This window comes from Onychomys torridus, chromosome 2 (assembly GCF_903995425.1).
Source record: "Onychomys torridus chromosome 2, mOncTor1.1, whole genome shotgun sequence".
Classification (NCBI taxonomy): domain Eukaryota; kingdom Metazoa; phylum Chordata; class Mammalia; order Rodentia; family Cricetidae; genus Onychomys; species Onychomys torridus.
Window position 1 is genome coordinate 36,303,804 of NC_050444.1, and position 21,248 is coordinate 36,325,051.

At 45.9% G+C, this 21,248-nt stretch overlaps 1 protein-coding gene across 1 annotated transcript; it reads left to right on the top strand.

The window, feature by feature from the left end:
- The first annotated feature begins 961 nt into the window (after window positions 1-961).
- Window positions 962-14,212, top strand: Prdm14 (PR/SET domain 14). Its single transcript, XM_036177511.1, has 7 exons — window positions 962-1,643; window positions 2,226-2,279; window positions 2,369-2,526; window positions 3,956-4,223; window positions 7,963-8,165; window positions 10,872-10,973; window positions 13,985-14,212. Exons 1-7 carry the CDS (start codon window positions 962-964, stop codon window positions 14,210-14,212), a joined length of 1,695 nt encoding a protein of 564 aa, XP_036033404.1.
- Window positions 14,213-21,248: the final 7,036 nt, after the last annotated feature.

Below are 21,248 nucleotides of genomic sequence, written 5' to 3' on the forward strand. Positions count from 1 at the left end.
GGCGTCTTCCCAGACTCGGGGGAGATAGACAGAGACCTTGGTGGCGACTGACCTCTCCTCCTGACCCCATGTTCTTTAACTTCTGAGTCACGACCCTGGTTGGTTTCTTATTGGACTCATTGATCTTGTCTTTGAGACCCGCGCCCCAGCCTTGGCGAATTCGTTCCCTGACCACTAATACAGACGCATTTCAGGGCTAGGGCTGCAGCGGCGGCGGAGGGAGGGTCAGCAGCCGCCGAAGCATCTATCTGCTACCTGACCTGGGACTTGTCGTTGTTGGGTTCCCAGGGGCGACCTGGCTTGAGATGTGGCTTGAGGGGGCACTGGACGTGGATCTCTAGAGGGGCAACGCGTGCCGCTCCTCTCCCTGCCGCCCGGAGCTGCTGGGGTCTAGCCAAACGCCTGGAGCTCCGAATCTGCTCGGAGCCGCGTCTGCACTGTCCCACCCAGAGCCCACACCCCCTCTGTCTCTGCAGGGGACTCGAGCTCGGGAGTCACCGCCTGCTCCGAAACGGGTGCACGGCGTTGCCCTAGTTGTCTGGGTAAAGAAGGGTCTAGAGACCCTGGAGGAGCCGTTTGTTAAACAGAGGGGTAGAACGGAGGAGCGTTTGAAACGCATTTTGTAGGAGCCGGGTTGGGGGAATCAGGTGGACAGCAGGCATTGGAAACCAGCAGTCCTTAGCCAAGGCGGTTTCGGGAGCAAAAGGAGAAGGCGACCCGAGCCAGCACCTTCCAGTTGGGCGAGGTTTTGGCAGAATTTCGTTAGAGGTTTGAGGCGTTTGGTTTGGTGCCTTTTGCATTGTTTTTCCGAGTTAGGGTTGGTGGGATCGAATGGGGAAGTTTGTCCATTCACTTTGACCTGGGGATGGCTGGGGTTGGGAAAAAGAAACTAGGTAAGACCACCTAGGATCCTGCTCTCAGCAGCCTCGTTTTCCCGTAGATCCGTGGAGCTCAGCCTGCCATGGCCCTACGTCGGCCTCCGGGTGACAGTCATTCCCAGGACAAGGCGAACAATCTGCCCCAAAGTAGCCCCCAGCACCTGGCTGCCTACTACACGTCTTTCCCGGGCTACAGCCACTACAGGAACCTCGCCGCCGCCACCACCGAGGAGGATTTTCATCCTTTCGGGAAGCTGGTGGAGGCAATTCCTGCGTCCCAGGCGATGGCCCCGCTCAATGCGTTTCGGGTGGTTCCTCCCTTGCTGAACCAGGGTCTGGCTGTGCCGAGCGAGCCACTGTGTAATCTGCCCTGCTACAACAAGCTGTCACCATGGTACCCAATTCCTCACTTTACTCCCGAGGTACCGCGATTTCTAGACAGCCCTGAGTACCCGCGCAGCACTTCTAGCAGCCAAAATTTGGTCCCCATCAGCGGCCAAAGCAACGGAGGCCAGTGGTGGGGAGCTGAAAATCTTCTTCTGCCACCCCCGGTGATTGCTTCCCTATTACCTGATGGTCTGAAGACCTCCCAGTCAATATCGGTCCCTCAAACCCTGAGCCAGGAGGGGAAGCTACCTCTTCCTAGCTTCAACTTCTCCGAGGAGGAACTACGCTTCGTTCTGTATGGGGTCATTGCAAGTCCGGGGCACCCAACCGGCCTACACCATGCAATTTCAGGCATCCTGGTTCCCACAGACAGCTCTGGTAAGGAAATCTACATCCGGGTCTGGGTGGGGTGGAACAGATTTGGGCTACACAGTGTTGAAGAGAGTACCTCAAAGCTCCAGGCTAGCTTCTCGGGTCCTCCTCGCTTAACTGCGCAATTCCTGAGGTTGGTTTCAGTGAGCTCTGAAGACTAGGAGCAAAACGGTTTCACTCAGTGGCTTTGGTGGATGTACAAAGTATCTGCATGATAGCTTCCAGAAATTCACACCCGGTAGCTTCCCTTCGGAGCTGAGGACCGAACCATGGCCCTTGAGTTTGAGCAAGCGCTCTACCACTGAGCTAAATCTCCAACCTCAACCCGGCAGCCTTTGACTTCAGAAAAGCATTGTCTCTGATTCTCAAGTTTGCAAAAGGGAGTCAGTTCCCCACTAAACCTTGCCCAAAGGGTGTTCTGAGTGACAACTGAACAATGGTGTACAAAAAGCTTGTATCAACAGAGCAAGAAAAACATTGAAGGTTAGGTACACATCAAATCAAATCCGAAATCAGGAACCCACTCAGAAAGGCAACTCACCATATATTGATTTCTCCTTAGAATAATTTAAGGCTGTCTTTTTCTAGGGTCTAATCGTCTTCCTAAAACTCTGGACAAAGACTCCCTTCAGCTTCCGAAAGGTAGGCTGCACTCCTTGCCTGCGTTTATTTCTCAGAACTAATGCTGAAGCGCTGGCTCATGCTCCTTTCCTCCCGCCTTGCCCTCCTAGGTCTCTGCCTCATGCAGACAGCATTTGGGGATGTCCCACACTTTGGCGTGTTCTGTAGTAACTTCATTGCCAAAGGCGTGAGATTTGGACCCTTTCAAGGTAAAGTGGTCAACGCCAGCGAAGTCAAGACACACAGGGACAACTCCAGGATGTGGGAGGTAAGTGCGTTTCTGGTGGGTCTGCTGAAATTGGGGAGGGTGACCTGAGGTCAGGAAGTACCCCTTGAAGGCCTTTGCTCCCTGCTGAGAAAGACAATGGATGTTCACTCCAGCAGGACACCACTCTGCGTGGAATCTGTTTTGCAGTGGGTGATTTTAATCTATACAGAACAGCCACATTTAAAGAATTACTATGCTGTTATATTTATATTAAATCTGGTGCTTTAAATATGTTACAGTGCTAAGAGTATGCTATGGAAAAGAAAAATAAATTGTAGCCTTTCATATAAAATTAGCCGAGGATTAACCATGTTAGTGACGGTCTAAGGAAGGCTGGTGAGAAATCAGCAGCATTCTGTTTATAGAAACCATTCATCGGGATAACTAACCTCCTCAATACCTTGGCCCTGAGTTTCCCAGGAATATAGTTCAGGAAGATAATTTGAAGTTCAGGTGATGTGGAAGACCTGAAGCAAATGGTGGCTTCCAATGAAACAGGAGAGGTGCTGAGGCTGCTGCCTGGGAGAGGAAAACAGCAGCTCCATCCCGATGCCTGCACACTGCACACTGGATGGAAGATAATTCATCAGCACACTTTTAAGAGCTGGGGTTAAATAAAACCTATTTACATCCTTTACCCTTGCTTACAAAATTAGCATATGCTAACCATATGGGATAAAGGCAAAAAGGGGGGGGGGCGGAGGGATGATAAAGGCATGAATCTTTTTTGCGTTGTTTTTTTTTTTTTTGGTTGTTGTTGTTGTTGTTTGAGACAGGGTTTTTCCTCTGTATAACAGCCCCAGCAGTCCTAGAACTCACTCTGTAGACCAGGCTGGTCTCAAACTCACAGAGATCCTCCTGCCTCTGCCTCCCAAGTGCTGGAATTAAATGTGTGCGCCACCATACATATATATTTAAGGTATGTTATTATATAATCTATGGAGAGACTAGAGAGAATGCTTGCCTGGCATACCTAAAATGCTTGGTTCAGTCCCCAGCACTGAGGCACACAGAGGCACTCCAGAGTTGGTAGCTGGTGGATTAGCAGTTCAAGGCCATCCTTGACTATATTTTAAATTCAAGTCCCACCTGGGCTACATGAGACCTTGTCCAAAAGAAGAAATGCTTACTTAAGCTTAAGGAGATTTATATGCAACTTCTGATATGGAAATCTGATTTATAGAAATGTGTTCTGTAATAGGAACTTTGGTTATAAAGTTTAAATGTATTGTATAGATCAGGCAAAAAGAAAACCAGTAGAAATCAAACGTTCATGCCTAGCTGGGAATGGCGGTGTGCTTCTATAGTCCCTGAACTCAGGAAGCTGTGGCAGAGGCACAGGTTTGAGGCCAGCCTCAGGTGCATAGCGAGACGCTGTCTCAAAACAAAATGAACACAAAGAACAAATGCCATGTCTTATTTCATTTAGATCTTTGAAGATGGCAACCTGAGCCACTTTATCGACGGAAAGGGCTCTGGGAACTGGATGTCCTATGTCAACTGTGCCCGCTTCCCCAAGGAGCAGAACCTGGTTGCAGTGCAACACCAAGGGCAGATATTTTATGAGAGCTGCAAAGAGGTCCACCAGAACCAGGAGCTGCTGGTGTGGTATGGACACTGCTATGAGAAGTTCCTGGAAATTCCCATGAGCCTCCAGGTCACCGAGCAGGGGAAGCAGCTGTCTGAGCCCTCTGAGGGTGAGTGTCTTCCTCTGCCCTGTCCAGTGAGAATCTACTAGAGTAAGAACTGGGTTCTTTCCCTAAAGATTCCTAGCCAAAATCGAGGAGACCAAATAAAGGGGATTTGTAAGAATGAGACCCCACTCAGTAGAGGTGGGACATCGCCATCTCTCTACAGTTATCTATCTCCCCAACCTCCACCCTTTCTTCTGGATAAAAGTAAAATACATGAATATGTGCCAGTGTACTGTGAGTAAGTCAGTTTGATTCATCCCTGCTCAGGCCAGCTTTCTCAAATGGTGGGCTGCAGTAAGTTAGTAGGGTAGAAAATCAATTTAGTGATTGAGACCAGCATTAAAGGGAAAAAAAGGAAATTAGAATAGAAAAATATTGATGAAAATCACTTAAGAAATACTAAGCATTGTTAAGCTTTTATTTGATACAGATACATTATGTGAAGCTGGGGTCCAGCTAAAACTGTGTTTTTCTCAGGCTGAGGCCTCTTGCATCCTATAGAAATACCCTACGATGAAGAGTTACCTATACTTCTAGCCTCTAACCCGGGTGTGGCTGCACAAGCCTTTAATCCCTGCTCTTGGGAAACAGAGGCAGGCAGAACTCTTGAGGCTGAGGCCAGCCTCATCTAAATAGTATGAGTGACAGTCGAGTCAGAATCACATTGTGAGAATATGTCTCAAACAAAACAGAGCAACAAAAATAAAAACCTCACCACTTCCAGCACCTAAGATGCATTTTAATTGTGGTAAATTTGAAAAGTAATGGTCTAGGCTTCAGCTTTGCGCGCGCGCACACGCACACAGACACACACACACACACACACACACACACACTCATTTTGGTTTTGGTTTTGTTTTCTTCTTGAAACAGTCTCACTATGTAGCCCAGATTGGCTTTGAACTCAGAACCTTCTGCCTCAACTTCCCAAGTGTTGGAAATACAAGAGTGCTCCTGACTGTTAAGCCTTTTTTTTTGGGCGGGGGGAGGGTCCTTGAAGATCTTGTAGAGATTCTAGCTAGTTCTAGTCAGAGGTGGGGCCTGAGACTCTATGTGTCTTGCTCAGCTTCCCCTGGAAACTGTATGGATAATAAGACAACATCACTATAGTTTTAATAAATGGCCCAAAGAACAGATAAAACACGTAAATTATGTCTGTCACACTACGGTGATGATCAACATGCCTATGTTCCTGCTAGACCTATGCCCTCCAGTGCAGGGAAGGCCCATAAATTCCTAAATTCCCCAGGATTCTGCTCTCAGTGTGTACAGACTGAAGGAAAAGGACAGTGTAACTGAATTAGGAAAAGCTGCTTAGGAAAGAGTGCAATAAGGGGTCCACAGGGCAGAGGGAGAGAGAACGTGACTCAAACTCTGGACCAGGGACAACAGGAGACCTCTCCCGGTGACTAGCAGGAAGCGATGAACAGGCCCTCCCATGGTCTGAATGAAGAAGCCTGAGGATGTCGGGAGAGGGTGAGGCCTCCTTCAACTTCTCCAGCAGGTGCACAGAGCAGGAACAGGGCTGCAGAAGATGGAGCGATTCTCTGTGGTCTGTGGAGATCCAAATTCTCTCATCCTCAGAGCCAAACCAAGAAAGTCTGTCTCTGTCACTTCCAGAAAATACTTCAACTGTTTTTGACATGGAAGTAAAAAAAAATGAAATTTAGAAAAATATGTGCATAATGAATGGTTTCTCTGTGGGAAATTTATGGAAAAAAACAAAACAAAACAAAAACCAAAAACCCAAAGTCACTGTGGCGATTCATGCCTGTAATCCTAGCTAGACAGGATTTATTACAAGTGTGAGGCCAGCCTGGCCTGCAGAGGGGATCCTGTCTCAAAAGAACAAAACCAAGAGGTCTGCCTGCTTCTCTCTCCTGAATGCTGAGATTAAATGTATGTGCCACCACACCCAGCCCATGACACACATTTGGACACTTTGAAAGGTAGCTTTTAACGATTAATTTATTGAGAAGTCTTACAAGTGACTTCCTGAGGTTTCTGTTAATATGACTTTTTGGTTATCCTGCTGTGATGGGGTTTGAAGGGTGCTCTAATACTGATCCACACCCCAGCCCAAGATCAGTGGGGTTTTTTGTTTGTTTGTTTGTTTGTTTTTGTTTTTCGAGACAGGGTTTCTCTGTAGCTTTGGAGCCTGTCCTGGATGGACTAGCTCTGTAGACCAGGCTGGCCTCAAACTCACAGAGATCCACCTGCCTCTGCCTCCCGAGTGCTGGGATTAAAGGCGTGGGCCGCCACCACTGCTCGGCAAGATCAGAGTTTTTACAGATTGATAGTACAAGAAAGAGTTGGGCATGGTGGTGCACATCTGTAATAGTCAGACTGGGAGGTAAAAAAAGCAGAATGATTTCAATTTCAAGTCTACTGTGGACTACACAGAGAGATCCCATCTCAAACAAAAATTAAATCCCTGGGGCTGGAGAGGTGGCTCAGCTAAAGAGTTCAGAGCACTGGCTGTTCTTCCAGAGGACCCCGGGTTCAATTCCCAGCACCCACGTGACAGTTTACAACTGCCTCTAACTCTACCTCCAGGGGATCAGACACCCTCACACAGACATCCATGCAGGCAAAACACCAATGCACATAAAAGAAAAATAAGAAAATCAAATTCCTTTTTTAGGCATTTTGGTGGGGTTGGTGGGCGCCTTCCCACATAAGTTTGGAAAGACACACTCTGAGTTCTTGGAAGTGGGCTATTTGAATGGCCTGCAGACGGAACAGAAATGACTCAAAGACAGCTGTGTCACCAAGCCCAGCCCAGCATGCAAATGTGCACTGGGAACCTGGAACACATTGCACAGTCTGCTGGCAGCTCAGCAGGTTGGAGAGTGTCCTTTGCAGGTGCCTGGGTTGGTGTAAACCTCTTCCAGGCAGCTGGTCTGCTCTTTGCTGCTCAGCTTTCCTTATGGCTGAAACTCCCTCCCCTCCCCCCCCCCCAGCTTTTATTGTTTCTTCTAGCAGAGGGCCGGTGGGGGAGGAGGCACACTAGTGAATCTGGTCAGATTCAGGGATTCCTGAGGCTATTTTTATTTTTATTTTTATTTATTTATTTTTTTTTGAGATAGGGTTTCTGTGTGTTGTCCTGGCTGTCCTGGAACTTGCTTTGTAGACCAGCGATCACCTGCCTCTACCTCTTCCCCCACAGTGCTAGGATTAAAGGCATGCTTTGCCTGCAGAGTCTTGCTTATGCTCACTCTTGGCTCCCTAGAAGGCAGACAGTAAGGTCTCTGGTGCTAGAATCCAGGGCGCCTTAAGGGGTACTTTTGGAGATGCTCTCCCCTCTCCCCAACACACTCACACCTCTCCTTTGTTTGTTTGTTTGGGGTTTGAGTTGTCTTTGGAGCTACAGTTTTACTGTAGCTTGTCTGACCTGAAACCTTTGATCTTCCTGACTCTGGTGATGACATCATTCCTGGCACAGACACCTGGATCTGACACTTTGCCTCTAACTTCTGTCCTCTTCCTTTCATTGACAAAACCAGATTTCCCCTTCTGGGCTTGTCTGTCTATCACTCCTCCGTGACCTCTCTCTCCTGTGGATAAGACTCAGGAAGTGTGAATTAATGAGACCCGCCTCTGCTCCCAAGTGCTAGAATTTAAAGGCGTGCACTGCCATGCCCAGCTGTTTATGGCCTTTCAAATCCTGTTTGAGGAACTGAAGAGGAGGGAGGTGGTTAGTTAACACACCCTCCAGCACTTACACCCCTGTGTTTGACAGAGTCTGCCGAAGGTTACAGATGTGAACGCTGTGGCAAGGTGTTCACCTACAAATACTACAGAGATAAGCACCTCAAGTACACGCCCTGTGTGGACAAGGGGGATAGGAAGTTCCCATGTTCTCTCTGCCAAAGATCCTTCGAGAAGCGTGACCGACTCCGGATCCACATTCTTCATGTCCACGAGAGGCACCGGCCCTATCTGGTGAGCAGTTGGTTTGATGTTCATCTTATCCTGAACACATGGAGAGGAGCTCTCAGGACTGACAGGAGGAGTCCATGTCTGCCTCACCATGGTACTGTGGGGAGGCAGATGTTTGAGCTTGAGCCTGGGTCCATATTTGTGCCCAAGTCAGGAGAAACAGAGGTAGGCATGGGCTGCTGGATTAGGAAAGGTGCCCAAGAAGAGGAGAGTAGTCAACCTTTCTTAGCCTTACCAGTCCCCAAATAACGGCATGGAGACTTATTAATTATGAAAATGTGGTCTTTGGCTTAGGTTTGTTCCCAATTAGCTCTTATAACTTCATTAGCCTGTTTTTGTTAATTTACATTCTGCCACAAGGGTTTTACCTCTTTCCCATACAGATTCATCCCAAGTTCCTCCCTCCCTGGAAGTCCCGCCCATGGTCCACTGCCAGCTATTGGCCATTCTCCTCTGTATTAAACCAATCAAAAGCAATCTAGGTAGAGAGACACTTTACAGTGTACAAAAAGATTATCCCACAACAAAGGAGGCTTGGGGCTAAGTCCAGAACAGAAGGAAGGGCTGTGGTTTGTACTGGAGGCTGAGAAGGGAATTCAGCAGCTGTGCATTTTTTCCACACCCAGTCGGGCATTAGGTAGTTAGTCACTGCTACAGAGGAAGCATTGGAATGGGCCAAAGAAAGGAAAGAGCCATGATCACAGACCACGGCCTTTGTAAGGATGAGAAGCAGTAATGATGCCTGGGAGTCCTTCTCTGCTATCCCAGACACCTATGGCTCCACCAGGCTTGGTCAAAAGGACAACATCAACTTCATCCTTAAAGAAAGGATGGGGCTACATGTTCTTGCTACAGTATTTTTTAAATTATGTGTATATGTGTGGGTTTGCACTTGTGAATATAGTTCCTGAGAGGTAAGAAGAGGCCATCCAGGCCTCTGGAATTGGAGTTAAAGATGGTTTGTGAGCCCTAACGTTGGCACTGGAAACTGAACTTGGGTCTTCTGCAAGGGTGTTCATGCTCTTAACCAAGTCAACTTTCCAGTCTCTTGTAACAGTATTTTATAAGGCATTTTATACTAAGGCTAAAGTTTGTAGTTTTCCACATTTTAATATTTCTGAATTGGACCGTGTTCTGCAACTGGACCATAGTTTTAAATTCTTTTTTGTTTTGTTTTAATTTGTTTAAGAATTTACTTACTTATTTTTGTATCAGTGGTTTACCTGTATATATGTGTATCTTGTTCACATATGTGTGTATTCTGTAAGCATTCAGTTGCTTACAGAAACTAGAAAAGGGCATCAGAACCCCCGGAACTTGAGCTGGAACTGACAGCCAGGTGTGAGCCACCGTGTAGGTGCTGGGAACCAAACAGTAGGTCCTCGGCTAGAATAGCAAGTGCTCCTCACCACGGCTAGCTCTCTAGCCCCTAAATTCTGGGTTGTTTGTTTGAGCTGTTGTTAATTTGTGCGGTGTGTGTGGTGTGCACGTGGTGTGTGTCTGCATGCACCCGTTTGGAGTCTCGTTGTCATTATCACTTCCTGCTGTCGTCTTCTGGGAAAGGGCCTTTCAGTGAACCCAGAGCTAGGCTGGCAGCCAGCAATCCTCCTGTCTCAGCCTCCCACAGCCTAGGGGTTACAGGTGTGCTTGGCCACACCTGGCTTTTTATATGAGTTCTGGGGATTTGAACTCAGGTCCTCATGCTCAAGCACCCGTTACACCATCTCCCCAGCCACAGGAAGGGTCTTGGGTCCCTTCTCTTTGCGTGAGTTTTACTAAAGCCATTTCATCCTTCACAATAACAAAAGCACTGCTTAACCAGGGGTTTAGAATCTCTACCCAAGAATTCTCTCCTAAACCCAGGAGACGGCATCCATCTAAGCTACTCAAGGAATGCCTCACCTTGAATTTCCTATGGTTTTCCATGCCTGTCCCATCCAGAGAGTTGATGAATTTTTTTTGTTCTTTTTAAAAGTCAATATTGATACTTGATTTCACCAGAAGAAGAAGAAATCTCAAGAGAAACAGACATACAGAACTTTGGATATCGGGTTTGGTTACAGTTTGGGTGCTAGGGATTGAACACAGTGTGAGCACACGCTGAACAGGTGCTCCACCACTGAGCCACAGCCGCTAACATTAAACGATGCTGGGTACACACTTGACAACTGTGTCCTGCGAGATAAGGTAGCTCTGTAATCGCTACACTGAGGAAGGCCTGAGGCATCTTCTAGGCTGGCTTGAGCAGCTTAGCATGATCAGCCAGGGTCCTGGTGAGCCACAGGTGTGTACAGAATAAGGACGACAGTTCTTGGGCTGTCCGTATGGCTCAGGGTTATAATGCTTGACCTGAAAGCCTGGCAACCTGGGTTTGCTTCTGGGAGCCACCAGCTGAAGGAAAGAATCGGCTCTAAAGCAGTTCTCTGATCTCCGCACCATGCCACGTCACGTGCCCCTTCCCACACACATGCTAATGATAATGATAAGTAAATTGTAGTGGGACATGGGCATGGGAGTCAGAGATAGGCAGATCTCTGTGAGTTTGAGGCATGTCTGGTCTACATAAGGAGAGTTCCAGGACAGCCAGGATTACATAGAAAGGTAAGTGGCTGATTTTTAAAACTTCTCTTGCCCCCAGAAAGACATGATGTTGAGACAGAGCTGTTGGGGAAGATGAGATCTCCACTCTAATTTTTATTTCCTTCTTAGTGTTCAACGTGTGGGAAGAGTTTCTCGCAGTCTTCCAGCCTGAACAAGCACATGCGTGTGCACTCTGGAGACAGGCCGTACCAGTGTGTGTACTGTACAAAGGTGGGTGAGACCTGTCTGTTGTCAGCCGTCTGCGACTGGAAGCCTGAAACCCGACTTAAAGTCATCTTGGGTAAATAGTTGATTACCAGCCAGCGCACATTTCAAGTGAATTCTAGGCCATCTAGGACTACAGAGGGAGACCACGTCTCAGAAAGATAAAGTAAACCGGGCGGCGGTGGCGCACACCTTTAATCCCAGAGGCACTCGGGAGGCAGAGGCAGGCAAATTTCTGTGAGTTCGAGGCCAGCCTGGTCTACAGAGCGAGTTCCAGGACAGGCACCAAAGCTACGCAGAGAAACTCTGTCTCGAAAAACCAAAACAAACAAAAACAAAAACAAAAGTAAAAATGAAAATAAAGATAAAGTAAAAGAATTTAAGAGTAGCCTTAGCCAACGCTCAGCCCGTGCCATTGATGCTTACCTGACTGTGTAGCCTTGAAAAAGTCCATTAACTTCTTTTTTAGTTTCCTCTTTGGTAAATGAGGGGAAATTGTAGCTATTAGGTTCTATTAGTCAGTCTATCTAAAACCTACATCGCTGGGTGGTAGTGGCACATCTTTAATCCCAGCACTTGGGAGGCAGAGCAGGTGGATCTCTGTGAGTTTGAGGCCAGCCTGGTCTGCAGAGCGAGATCCAGGACAGGCATCAAAATGACACAGAGAAACCCTGTCTCGAAAAACCAAAAAAAAAAAAAAAAACCAAAACAACAAAACGCCTTACATCACTGTGCCTGACTAATTTAACTACTGAAGTGCTGGCTACTAATACTGCTGATGCTCATTCTAGATGGATGTTGCAGGGGTGACATCTGATTTTTGCATCACAGAACATCAAGCAATAGAGGTAGAGCAGGATTAGGGGTTTGGATTCTGGAATAGACAATTGTTTGAGCATGTTTTAGGAATATTATAAAGTGTCTCCCATTTTAATTGGCAATGTGCATCTGTGTTGTCCCTCATGTAGCTGATCTTCTCCCTATGTGGGTGTTTGAGGGCACAGAAGTGAAAACACCCAGGCACAGTGGAGCCCGTCAGCAATCTCTGGTTTGGGTGGGGTGGTTATGGGTTCAAGGCCAGCCTAGACTACGCAGCAGAAAAGAAAACAACAACAAAAAGAAGAGGAAATAAGTAGGACATGTCCTCCCTTGTTTCACTAGCCAAGCTGTAAGTGCCCAGAAGCCACAGGTCTAAGGTGGGCAGTACATTCACAGAGCACAGTCCCATTGGAGACTGGCACTCTAGGCTTTTTTCTGTCCTTTGGCATTTTCGGGTCCTACAATAATGCTCTAAAGGGAAAAGAGGGGTGTCTTAGCTAGGGGTTTAGTGCTGTGGAGAGACACCATGACCACAGCAACTCTTATAAAGAAAAACATTGAATTGGGGTGGCTTATACTTTCAGAGGTTTAGTCCATTTTCATCACGGTGCTGGAGAAGTAGCTGAGAGTTCACCATCTTGACTTGCAGGCAACAGGAAGTGGTCTGCTCACTGGGCATGGCTTGATCCTACATGAGACCTCAAAGTTCCCCTCCTCAGTGACACACTTCCTCCAACAAGGCCATACCTACTCCCACAAAGCCACACCTCTTAATTGTAGTATGAATCTTAAAGAGTCTTATTAATAAAATCAAACCTGAGGCCAGTTATTGGGGTGATTGCTGGAAGATCAGAGACGCAGAACAAGCCATGGCTACCTCACCTTGCTAGTTCCTCAGGTGATCCTGTTTCCTCAGGCTGGAAGCTTCTGAGTCCTCCTCCACATGAATCTCAGCTGAACTGTGTTGCTCCAAAGCTTAACTAACTACATGCTTTTTCCTCTCTAGTTCCTGGTCCTCACGCCTTATATATCCTTTTCTTTCTGCCCCCACTCCCTGGGATTAAAGGCGTGGGTCACCATGCTTAGCTGTTTCTAAAGTGGCCTTGAACTCAGAGATCTGGCTAGCTCTGCCTCCCAAGTGCTGGGATTAAAGGTGTGCACCACCACCGCCCAACTTCTGTTATGGCTTACTCTTCCCATTTTCTAGCCACCATTTCTGGCTCTGTTCTAGTGGCTGTCTGTTCTCTGACCCCAGATATGTTTATTTTGGGGAACACACAATATTTCAGGGAACACAATACCCACCACACTTAATAGTGCCACTCTCTTTGAAGGCCATTTTTTTTTTTCAAACCACCACAAGGCAGAGGATTGCCCATGAGTTCAAGGCCAGCCTGACCTACATAGTGAGACCCTATTGTGCCCTTTGCAGTCTCCAGAAACAGCCCAGCCCAACAATGTGCATCTTTACCTAGCAGTCCTGGTGAAGAACCTTTGAAGATGCGTTGTTTTAATGTGTGCTACTCAAACTGGCCAGGACAGAAAAAGCTTTCCTTTTAAAATGACATTCAGTTTATTTAGTGTTGTGTATGCATGGTGGAGGGGAGACAGGTGCCACGATGGGAGATCAGAGCACAACTTTGGGAGTCAGTTCTTTCCTTCTATGTCTGGGTCCCAGGGATCAAACATAGGTCATCAGACTTGGTGGCAGGCTCCTTTACCTGCTGAGCCATTCACTTGCCCAGTCCAGCCAGTCCCTTCTTTATTAAGGCCACTGCTCTTGACATCACACAAATGTTCTATATAGATAGAAAATCAGAGTCTCTTCACTCTCTCTCTCTCTCTCTCTCTCTCTCTCTCTCTCTCTCTCTCTTTCCCTTTCCTTTTTTGCTTTTTTGAGACAAGATATCTCTGTGCCTCCCTGGCTGTCCTGGAACTCACACTGTAGACCAAACTGACCTTGAATTCACAGCGAGCCACCTACCTCTGACTCTAAAGTGCTGGGGTTAAAGGTGTGCACCACCACCACCACCACCACCACCACCACCAGGCAAAATCAGTTTCTCATTTAAAACAAACAAACAAACAAAAAAACAAAACAAAAAACCTCCAATGTGTCGTTACAATGAAATGAGCCCCGCTGCTGTGTGGTCCAGCCCACGAAAATTGGCTTTTCCTTCTGTTTCCGCCCTCTGCAGAAGTTCACGGCTTCCAGCATTCTCCGCACACACATCAGACAGCACTCAGGCGAGAAGCCCTTCAAGTGCAGGCACTGTGGTAAGCCTTTTGCATCCCACGCTGCCCACGACAGCCATGTCCGGCGCTCACACAAGGAGGAGGACCATGGCTCCTGCAGCATTTGTGGGAAAGGCTTCCTGGATCAAGAAGCTTTCTATGCCCACATGAAGCTTCACAAAGACTGCTAGCCCTTCGAGAGCAGAGCCAGGTGAAGACCAAGGACTCTGACTCTCAATTCCTGATCTGCCTGTGGCATGTAACAGATGGTCGTGCTGTTCGATGAGAATCAGGAAAACGGAATGGTTAGTCTGGAACGAAAAACCTCAAAGTGTGGTGTGGAAGTCTGGCAGCTCAGGACTGGGAATAAAGGGTCCTGGATCTTGTGATAAAAGAAAAGGACATTCCTCTCCTGTTTGCTGGATTCCCAGTTATATGGTGTCTGTAGCCATTAACTGTCTTCTTCAGAGCAACAACAACAAAAAATGTTTTGTTTTAAAGATTTAATTTTATTTTATGTGCATGAGTGTTTTTGACTCATGTATGTATGGATGCTGCATGCCTAGTGCTCATGGAGGCCAGAGGAAGACACAGGATCCTCTGGAACTGTACTTATGGATGGTTGTGAGCCGCTATGTAGGTACTGGGAATTGAACCCAAGTCCTCTCTGTAAGAGTAGCCAATGCTCTTAGCTGCTGAGCATCTCTCCAGGCCCTGTTTTTGACATTGTTGTTTTGTTATTGTTGTTTTTGGTGATGTTGTTGTTTTGTTTTTTTCTTTGTTTTTTGAGACCACCCAAGCTGGCTTTGAACTTGCGGTGTAGCTGGTGGTGACCTAGAACCCCTGCTCTTCCTTTCTTCACCTCCCGAGTGCTGGGATTACAGGAGCGAGTCACCATGCCCAAGCAAGTTCACTCTAGCTAGATAAATGTGTTATAATTAAGTCTTCTGGTATGTGTAGTGTTCCGTTACCATTTAGGCTCACTTCTCCCCTCACTGACCACATGACAAATGCCAGGTAATACATCTAGCACCAGACAAAGTCACTTACATATGCACGCACTCAAGCGCGAGCACGCACGCACGCACAAATGGTAATTCTTGTTGACATCTAATCTTTTGTTTCACTTCTTAATTTCTGTAAGGTTTACTTGTTTACTTAAAGTTTATTTTTCATTTTACAAACCGCCCACTGTTCTCTCCTCTCCTTCTACTCCCCGACATCTAATCTTGACCAGTTGGGAAAGGAAAGTTACATCCAGTGAAGAAAGGCTGAAAAATAAACATTTATGTTACTCTTGTTTTAAACCAGATTCCTTTTTCTTTCTTTTTTCTTTCCTTCTTAAAAATTTTTATTTCCATTTTAGGTTTTTTGTTTTTGTTTTTTTTTGTTTTTTTTGATGAACAAAGTATATTTCCCCAACTCTTTCTAATTAATTGGGTGGCTCCTGATCACACAGGGAGCAACAAGTGAAGAGGAAAGACACAGCTGAAAAGTAAGCCATGCTTAGCCAGGCGTGGTAACTCACACCTGTAATTCTGCCCTTCAGAAACGGAGGCAGGAGAATCACCTTGACCTAAGGCCAAAGAAAAGAAAAACGGACAAGGTGTCTCCAGGCTGATGTGAGTGAGCAGTCAACTTTGCTAATGTGGAGACTGGCCTGTCTCACGTAGGTGATCGTAGCCCACTCATATTGAGCCTTCACCTTTAAAACAGTATCACTGTGTCTGCCCCACTAGAGAAGGGACTGAAGCCGAGAGATGACGATGGTGGGCAGTCACGTGCCTCGCGATAAAGTCTGCCCCCCCAAAGACCAAAGTCCTAGCAAACCACGGATCCACTGCTGGACCCTGCTGGGGGGCCTTACCCTATTAACACCCCCTCATCCCTCTGCAACCACAAACTTACATTAATATTCATACAGCCAGTCTGAGTCCAGAACAAGCAAGGTGGGAGTGTCCCCTGGACAACCCTAACCACTAGGGATGTGTGCTACCCCTACTCAGGGATCTATTGACTGCCTGGGCACTGGCTTCACCTCTACCCATGATGCACACCCACCAGTGTAGCAAATTCAATTTGGAGCAGATGTCTTTGCAGAGGGCTCCCAGCTGTAGCTCAGGCCCCTGAGCACTAGATGTCTCACAGGTGAACAGCAATGACGGATTTTCCTCTGGGGAGTTCTTTGCTGCTTTGACTAGGGCTGAGTAATTGACCCTAATGGGAATGTGCCCGTTGTTTTCATTCATGTTAATTAACTCAGAACAATGGTCTTTTGAGAAGGTCCTGGAGTCATCATGTAATTAAGCAGCCTTCCTTGACCACTAGCTCCAAATATACTGCTTGAAACATTTTCTTACTGTTTAGGGGTTTGAACATTATTTTTAAACCAAACTAAGATAACTCAATGGTCTTCATTGAATAAATCAAATGAGGTATTTTGTTTTTTGAACTTGAATAGCAACAAACAGAAAGGAGGGTTTTGTTGTTGTTTTGCCAGAGCTGAGGACCGAACCCAGGGCCTTGTGCTTGCTAGGCAAGCGCTCTACCACTGAGCTAAATCCCCAACCCCTAGGAGTTTATTTTTGTATCATTTCTAATTGTTGTCACTGTGTGTCAAACATACTAGGTTATATGATAATGTATCCCACACTAACTGGGTATTTTAGGGACCATTTTTTCTAGTCTGGCTTCTCTGAAGTTTTTGGTTGGGGACGTAGTCAGTTTCTTGAGTCCATTACCTGAAACACGTAGATCTGCCTCTTTAGAAAGTAGACTTCACTCACTTATCCTAACGGTGAGTTGAGCTGGCTAATAACAATGAAGAGACTAAGAATACAAAAGCATCTCATAGAAAATAGTCTTTATAAAAAGTTGAGTGGAGTTGCAACTGTGAGCAAATACAGCTCCAACAGCTTCATAATATAGACTTTAGAGATGGGCAAACTTACACTGTTCACGAACTCCTCAGTGTATAGTGCGGGGCAAGGAGTTTCATGTCTGAGGCTTAATGTCTTCACCTATAATATTGTGCAGTAATTATGTCATCAAGTATTAGAAGACTTAAACTATAGTGTATGTATGCTGCATTATATTTGGAAAAGTTTTCCCTTAAGCCTGTTGAAAGCAAAAGAAAGACAATTATATAAATTTTTTTTAATCTGAATCACCAGGCCTCACTCCCAGGGTCTCTGACACGGCTGGCTAAGGTTTGCAGGAGACCTGGCCTTTCTTAGAACTTCTCCTTAATGCCTCTACACCTACACTAACTTCAGCCTTATCTTCCCCAGCTCACAGAGACTTGTGCGAATATCTTATCGCCTCCATCAACATAGATAGGACCTAATGTTGACTGTATCTCTGTCTCTTTGGGAGTGGTTTCAGCTTTGACTATCTATTTTGCCTCCAGCTTACATGGTTCTTTGTGGTTTCATGAAGTGAACGAAATATATGTGTGACAGTATTTGAAAAACTGCAGGTGTTGTTCCTGGAGAGAGGTAGGAAGCCAGTCTTTCACCGAGTTTGGCTGGGAACAGAAATCAGCTTCATTTTACAGCTCATCACACTCAGCTTATGCGTCAACAAATGGATTCCTGTGCCCAGGGACCAGTAAAATCCTTGTGGCCCCTGGGGAGTCTGCTGCAGCATTTGTTTTAGGACATAATGGATGTTCCTACCAGTCCGTGTTTTCTAACGCAATGACACTTCAAGGTCATTCTCTGAAGATGAGGCGGTTCAATATGATGGCTGCAGAAAGCTGTGTGCATGCACACAGACATTCTGATGATGCCATCGCTCACATCACTTCTTTTTCCAGTATGAGTGGAGTGGGACTTTTGATCCTAAGAGGCATTTTGAAAAGCAACAAATCAATTTCTAGTAAGAAGCCTTTTGCAGGAGCTAGTGCAAGTATTCAGCCAGTACGCAGGGTCTGCTCAGAAAGCTAGAAATTTAAAGTAGTAAAGTCTTTCCTTCTTTTTCTTTCTTTCTTTCTTTCTTTCTTTCTTTCTTTCTTTCTTCCTTCCTTCCTTCCTTCCTTCCTTCCTTCCTTCCTCTCTCTCTCTCTCTCTCTTTCTCTCTCTCTTTCTTTCTTTTTATTCTCGCTCTATACACCAGGCTGGCCTCAAACAAAGATCCACCGGACTTGCCTCTGCCTCCCAAGTGCTGGGGATTAAAGGAGTGTGCCACCATCACCCGGCTCTTTCTTTTATTTAAAAAAAAAAAAGAAAGAAAGAAAGAAAGAAAGAAAGAAAGAAAGAAAGAAAGAAAGAAAGAAAGGCTAGGGGCTGAAGAGATGGCTCATCATTATCTTCCCTTCCAGCGGACTGGGGTTCAGCACCCACATAGCAGCTCACAACTATCTATAACTCCAGTTCCAGGGGACCCGACACCCTCACACCAATGCACATGGAATAAAAAATTAAATAAGTTATTTTTTTAAAACAAGTTAAAGTGGCATGTCCTTTCAGAATTTAGGCCCCAAATCAAAATTTAAAAATTAGCATTGCACCAGGCACTGGTGGGGCATGCCTTTAATCCCAGCACTCAGGGAGGCAGAGACAGGCAGATCTCAGTGAGTTTGAGGCCAGCCTGGTCTACAAAGTGAGTTCCAGGACAGTCAGGACTGTTACACAGAGAAACCCTGTCTTGAAGAACAAAACAAAACAAAACAAAACAAAATTAGCATCTCTACGAAACTGTTTTGTACCATCAAATCTCTAAGCCGGGGAAAGGTGGCTCACGTCTTTATCAGCACGCCAGAGGCTGATAGATAAGGATTGCAAAGTTAGAGACCAGTCTGGGTTACATAGTAAGTTTTAGGCCAGCCAGGACATGTAAGGACCTTGGGATTCTGTTGAAAAAATGAAAAGAAAAAAAGAAAGAAGGAAGGAAGGAAGGAAGGAGAGAGAGAAAGAGAGACAGAGAGAGAGAGAGAGAGAGAGAGAGAGAGAGAGAAAGAAAGGGAAGGAAGGAAGGAAAGAAATCAAGAAATCAACCGCTTTTCCATACAAAATTCTTTTTTTGTTTCCTGTTTAAGTAAATTATTCCTATGTGTATGGCCTAGAGAAATGAATTAATCAGTAAGGCTGAAGTTAGTTGTGATTTTAAAGAAAGGACAAGGGAAATGTCTAAAATAAAAGGGAAAATAAACGAGAAAAAATATCATTTGAAATTTGAATATGGTAAAGCCAGGCATAGTGGAAACAGCTTTAATCCCAGCACTTGGGGTTCAGAGGCATGCAGATTTGTTGTGCATTCAAGGCCAGCCTGGTTTATATAGTTCCAGGAGAGCCAGGATTATATAGAGAGAATCTGCTGTGGGATATCATTCTGTGTGCTGTGAATATGTGTTGCTCTGATTTGGTTGATAAATAAAATGCTGATTGCCAGGCAGGAAGTATAGGCAGGGCAAGCAGACAAGGAGAATTCTGGGAATAGGAAGGGCTGAGTCAGGAGTCACCAGCCAGACACAGAGGAAGCAAGATGACAAGGCAGAACTGAGAAAAGGTACCAAGCCTCATGGCTATACATAGTTAAGAATTATGGCTTAGTTTAAGTGTAAGAGCTAGTCAGCAATAAGCCTGAGCTAATGGCCATACTGTTCATAATTAATATAAGCCTCTGTGTGTTTATTTGGGTCTGAGAGGCTACGGACTAGGCAGGACACAGTAAAACTTCCAACTATAAGATCCTATCTGGGATGTGGATTTAGCTCAGTGGTAAAGCACTTGCCTGGCAAGCACAAAGCCCTGGGTTCAATCCTCAGCTCAAAAAAAAAAAGAAACTGAGCCGGGCGGTGGTGGCACACGCCTGTAATCCCAGCACTCGGGAGGCAGAGGCAGGTGGATCTCTGTGAGTTCGAGGCCAGCTGGGTCTACAGAGCTAGTCCAGGACAGCCTCCAAAGCTACAGAGAAGCCCTGTCTCGAAAAACCAAAAAAAAAAAAAAAAAGAAAGAAAGAAAGAAACTGAAAAAACTCACTAAATATGGTGAGAACAGTGCAGAGAAAATCATAAAAAGGGCTTCCCAGATGCTTGGAAAAGGCTCCACACTGAGCTCCAGCCCCAGCCCCAGCCCCAGCAGTGTGGGAGCATGATAACTAGACTAAGAGAGGTGAGTCAGTCTGTACAGTAGAAATAAATACAGGCTGGGAGTGGAGTTCAGTGGTAGAGTACTTACTTGCCTAGCATTCCAGGACCCTTGGGTTTGAACCCCAGAACCCCATAAACTGGGAGTGGTAACATATGTCTATAATTCCAGCACTCAGGGGACAGAAGAAGATCAGAAGTTCAAGGCCATCCTCCTCTGATAGAGGGAGAAGTTGAGGTCAGCCTGAGATACATGAGACCCTGTCCCCAAATAATAGCAATAATAAAAAGAAATAAATACCAATATAACTTGAAAGTGTGTGGATGGTTTCATCCTTACATATAGCTTGAACTAATAAGTATGAATAGATTTGGGCATGGCTTTTTTTAAGATTTATTTTTATTTTTTGGCTATGAGTGTTTACCTGCATATAAGTATGCATATGTACATGGCTAGTGCTTGAGGAGATCTGAAAGTATTCTGGAGCCCCTGGAACTAGAGTTACAGACCATTGTGAGCAGCATGTCGATGCTGGGAACCAAATCCAGGTTCTCTGCCAGAGCAAGGAGTGCTTGTAATCACCATCCCTTCAGCGCAAATTTTGTAATACTTTAATTTTTTTCCACACATGTGCGGCAAACATTCTACCACTGAGTTATAGTCCCAGAATGACAGACTTTTATTATTATTATTTTTTTTTTTTACTCTGTTTTCAAATAAGCTGCTGGGAAGTGGGGGATGAAGACCGTAGCTCAGCATTCAAGCACCAACGCGCTCCAGGTCCTAGGTTTGATCAACAGTACCACGAAAAGCCGACAAAAGGTAAGGTTCAAATGGGCTGCTCGTAAGCACGATTACCCATGTACACATGTCACTCAATGTGCAGACTAGGGATGGACCCCAGGGCTGGACACACGCTCTAGCCTGGACACGTGTTCCTCTGTAGCCACCAAGCCTAGCTTTGGTTGTTCTTTGGGTAGGTACAATTTTATCAGGGGAGGAAACGAGGAGAACAGTACATGAGAACTTGGTGCAATAGTTTTGAAACGTTTGATAGGCTTTATCAATTGCATGTGTTCACCCAAGAGCACACATTCAGTGCAGGTGCCCTAGGAGGTCAGAGGAAGCTGTCAGTCCG

What these genes read in the sequence shown, in the direction of transcription:
- Prdm14 (XM_036177511.1), top strand. Translation starts at nt 962, where the DNA reads ATGGCCCTACGTCGGCCTCCGGGTGACAGTCATTCCCAGGACAAGGCG. An exon ending in CTCCCTTCAGCTTCCGAAAG is followed by an intron (nt 2,280 to 2,368) that starts GTAGGCTGCACT and finishes TTGCCCTCCTAG; the next exon opens with GTCTCTGCCTCATGCAGACA. An exon ending in ACAACTCCAGGATGTGGGAG is followed by an intron (nt 2,527 to 3,955) that starts GTAAGTGCGTTT and finishes TATTTCATTTAG; the next exon opens with ATCTTTGAAGATGGCAACCT.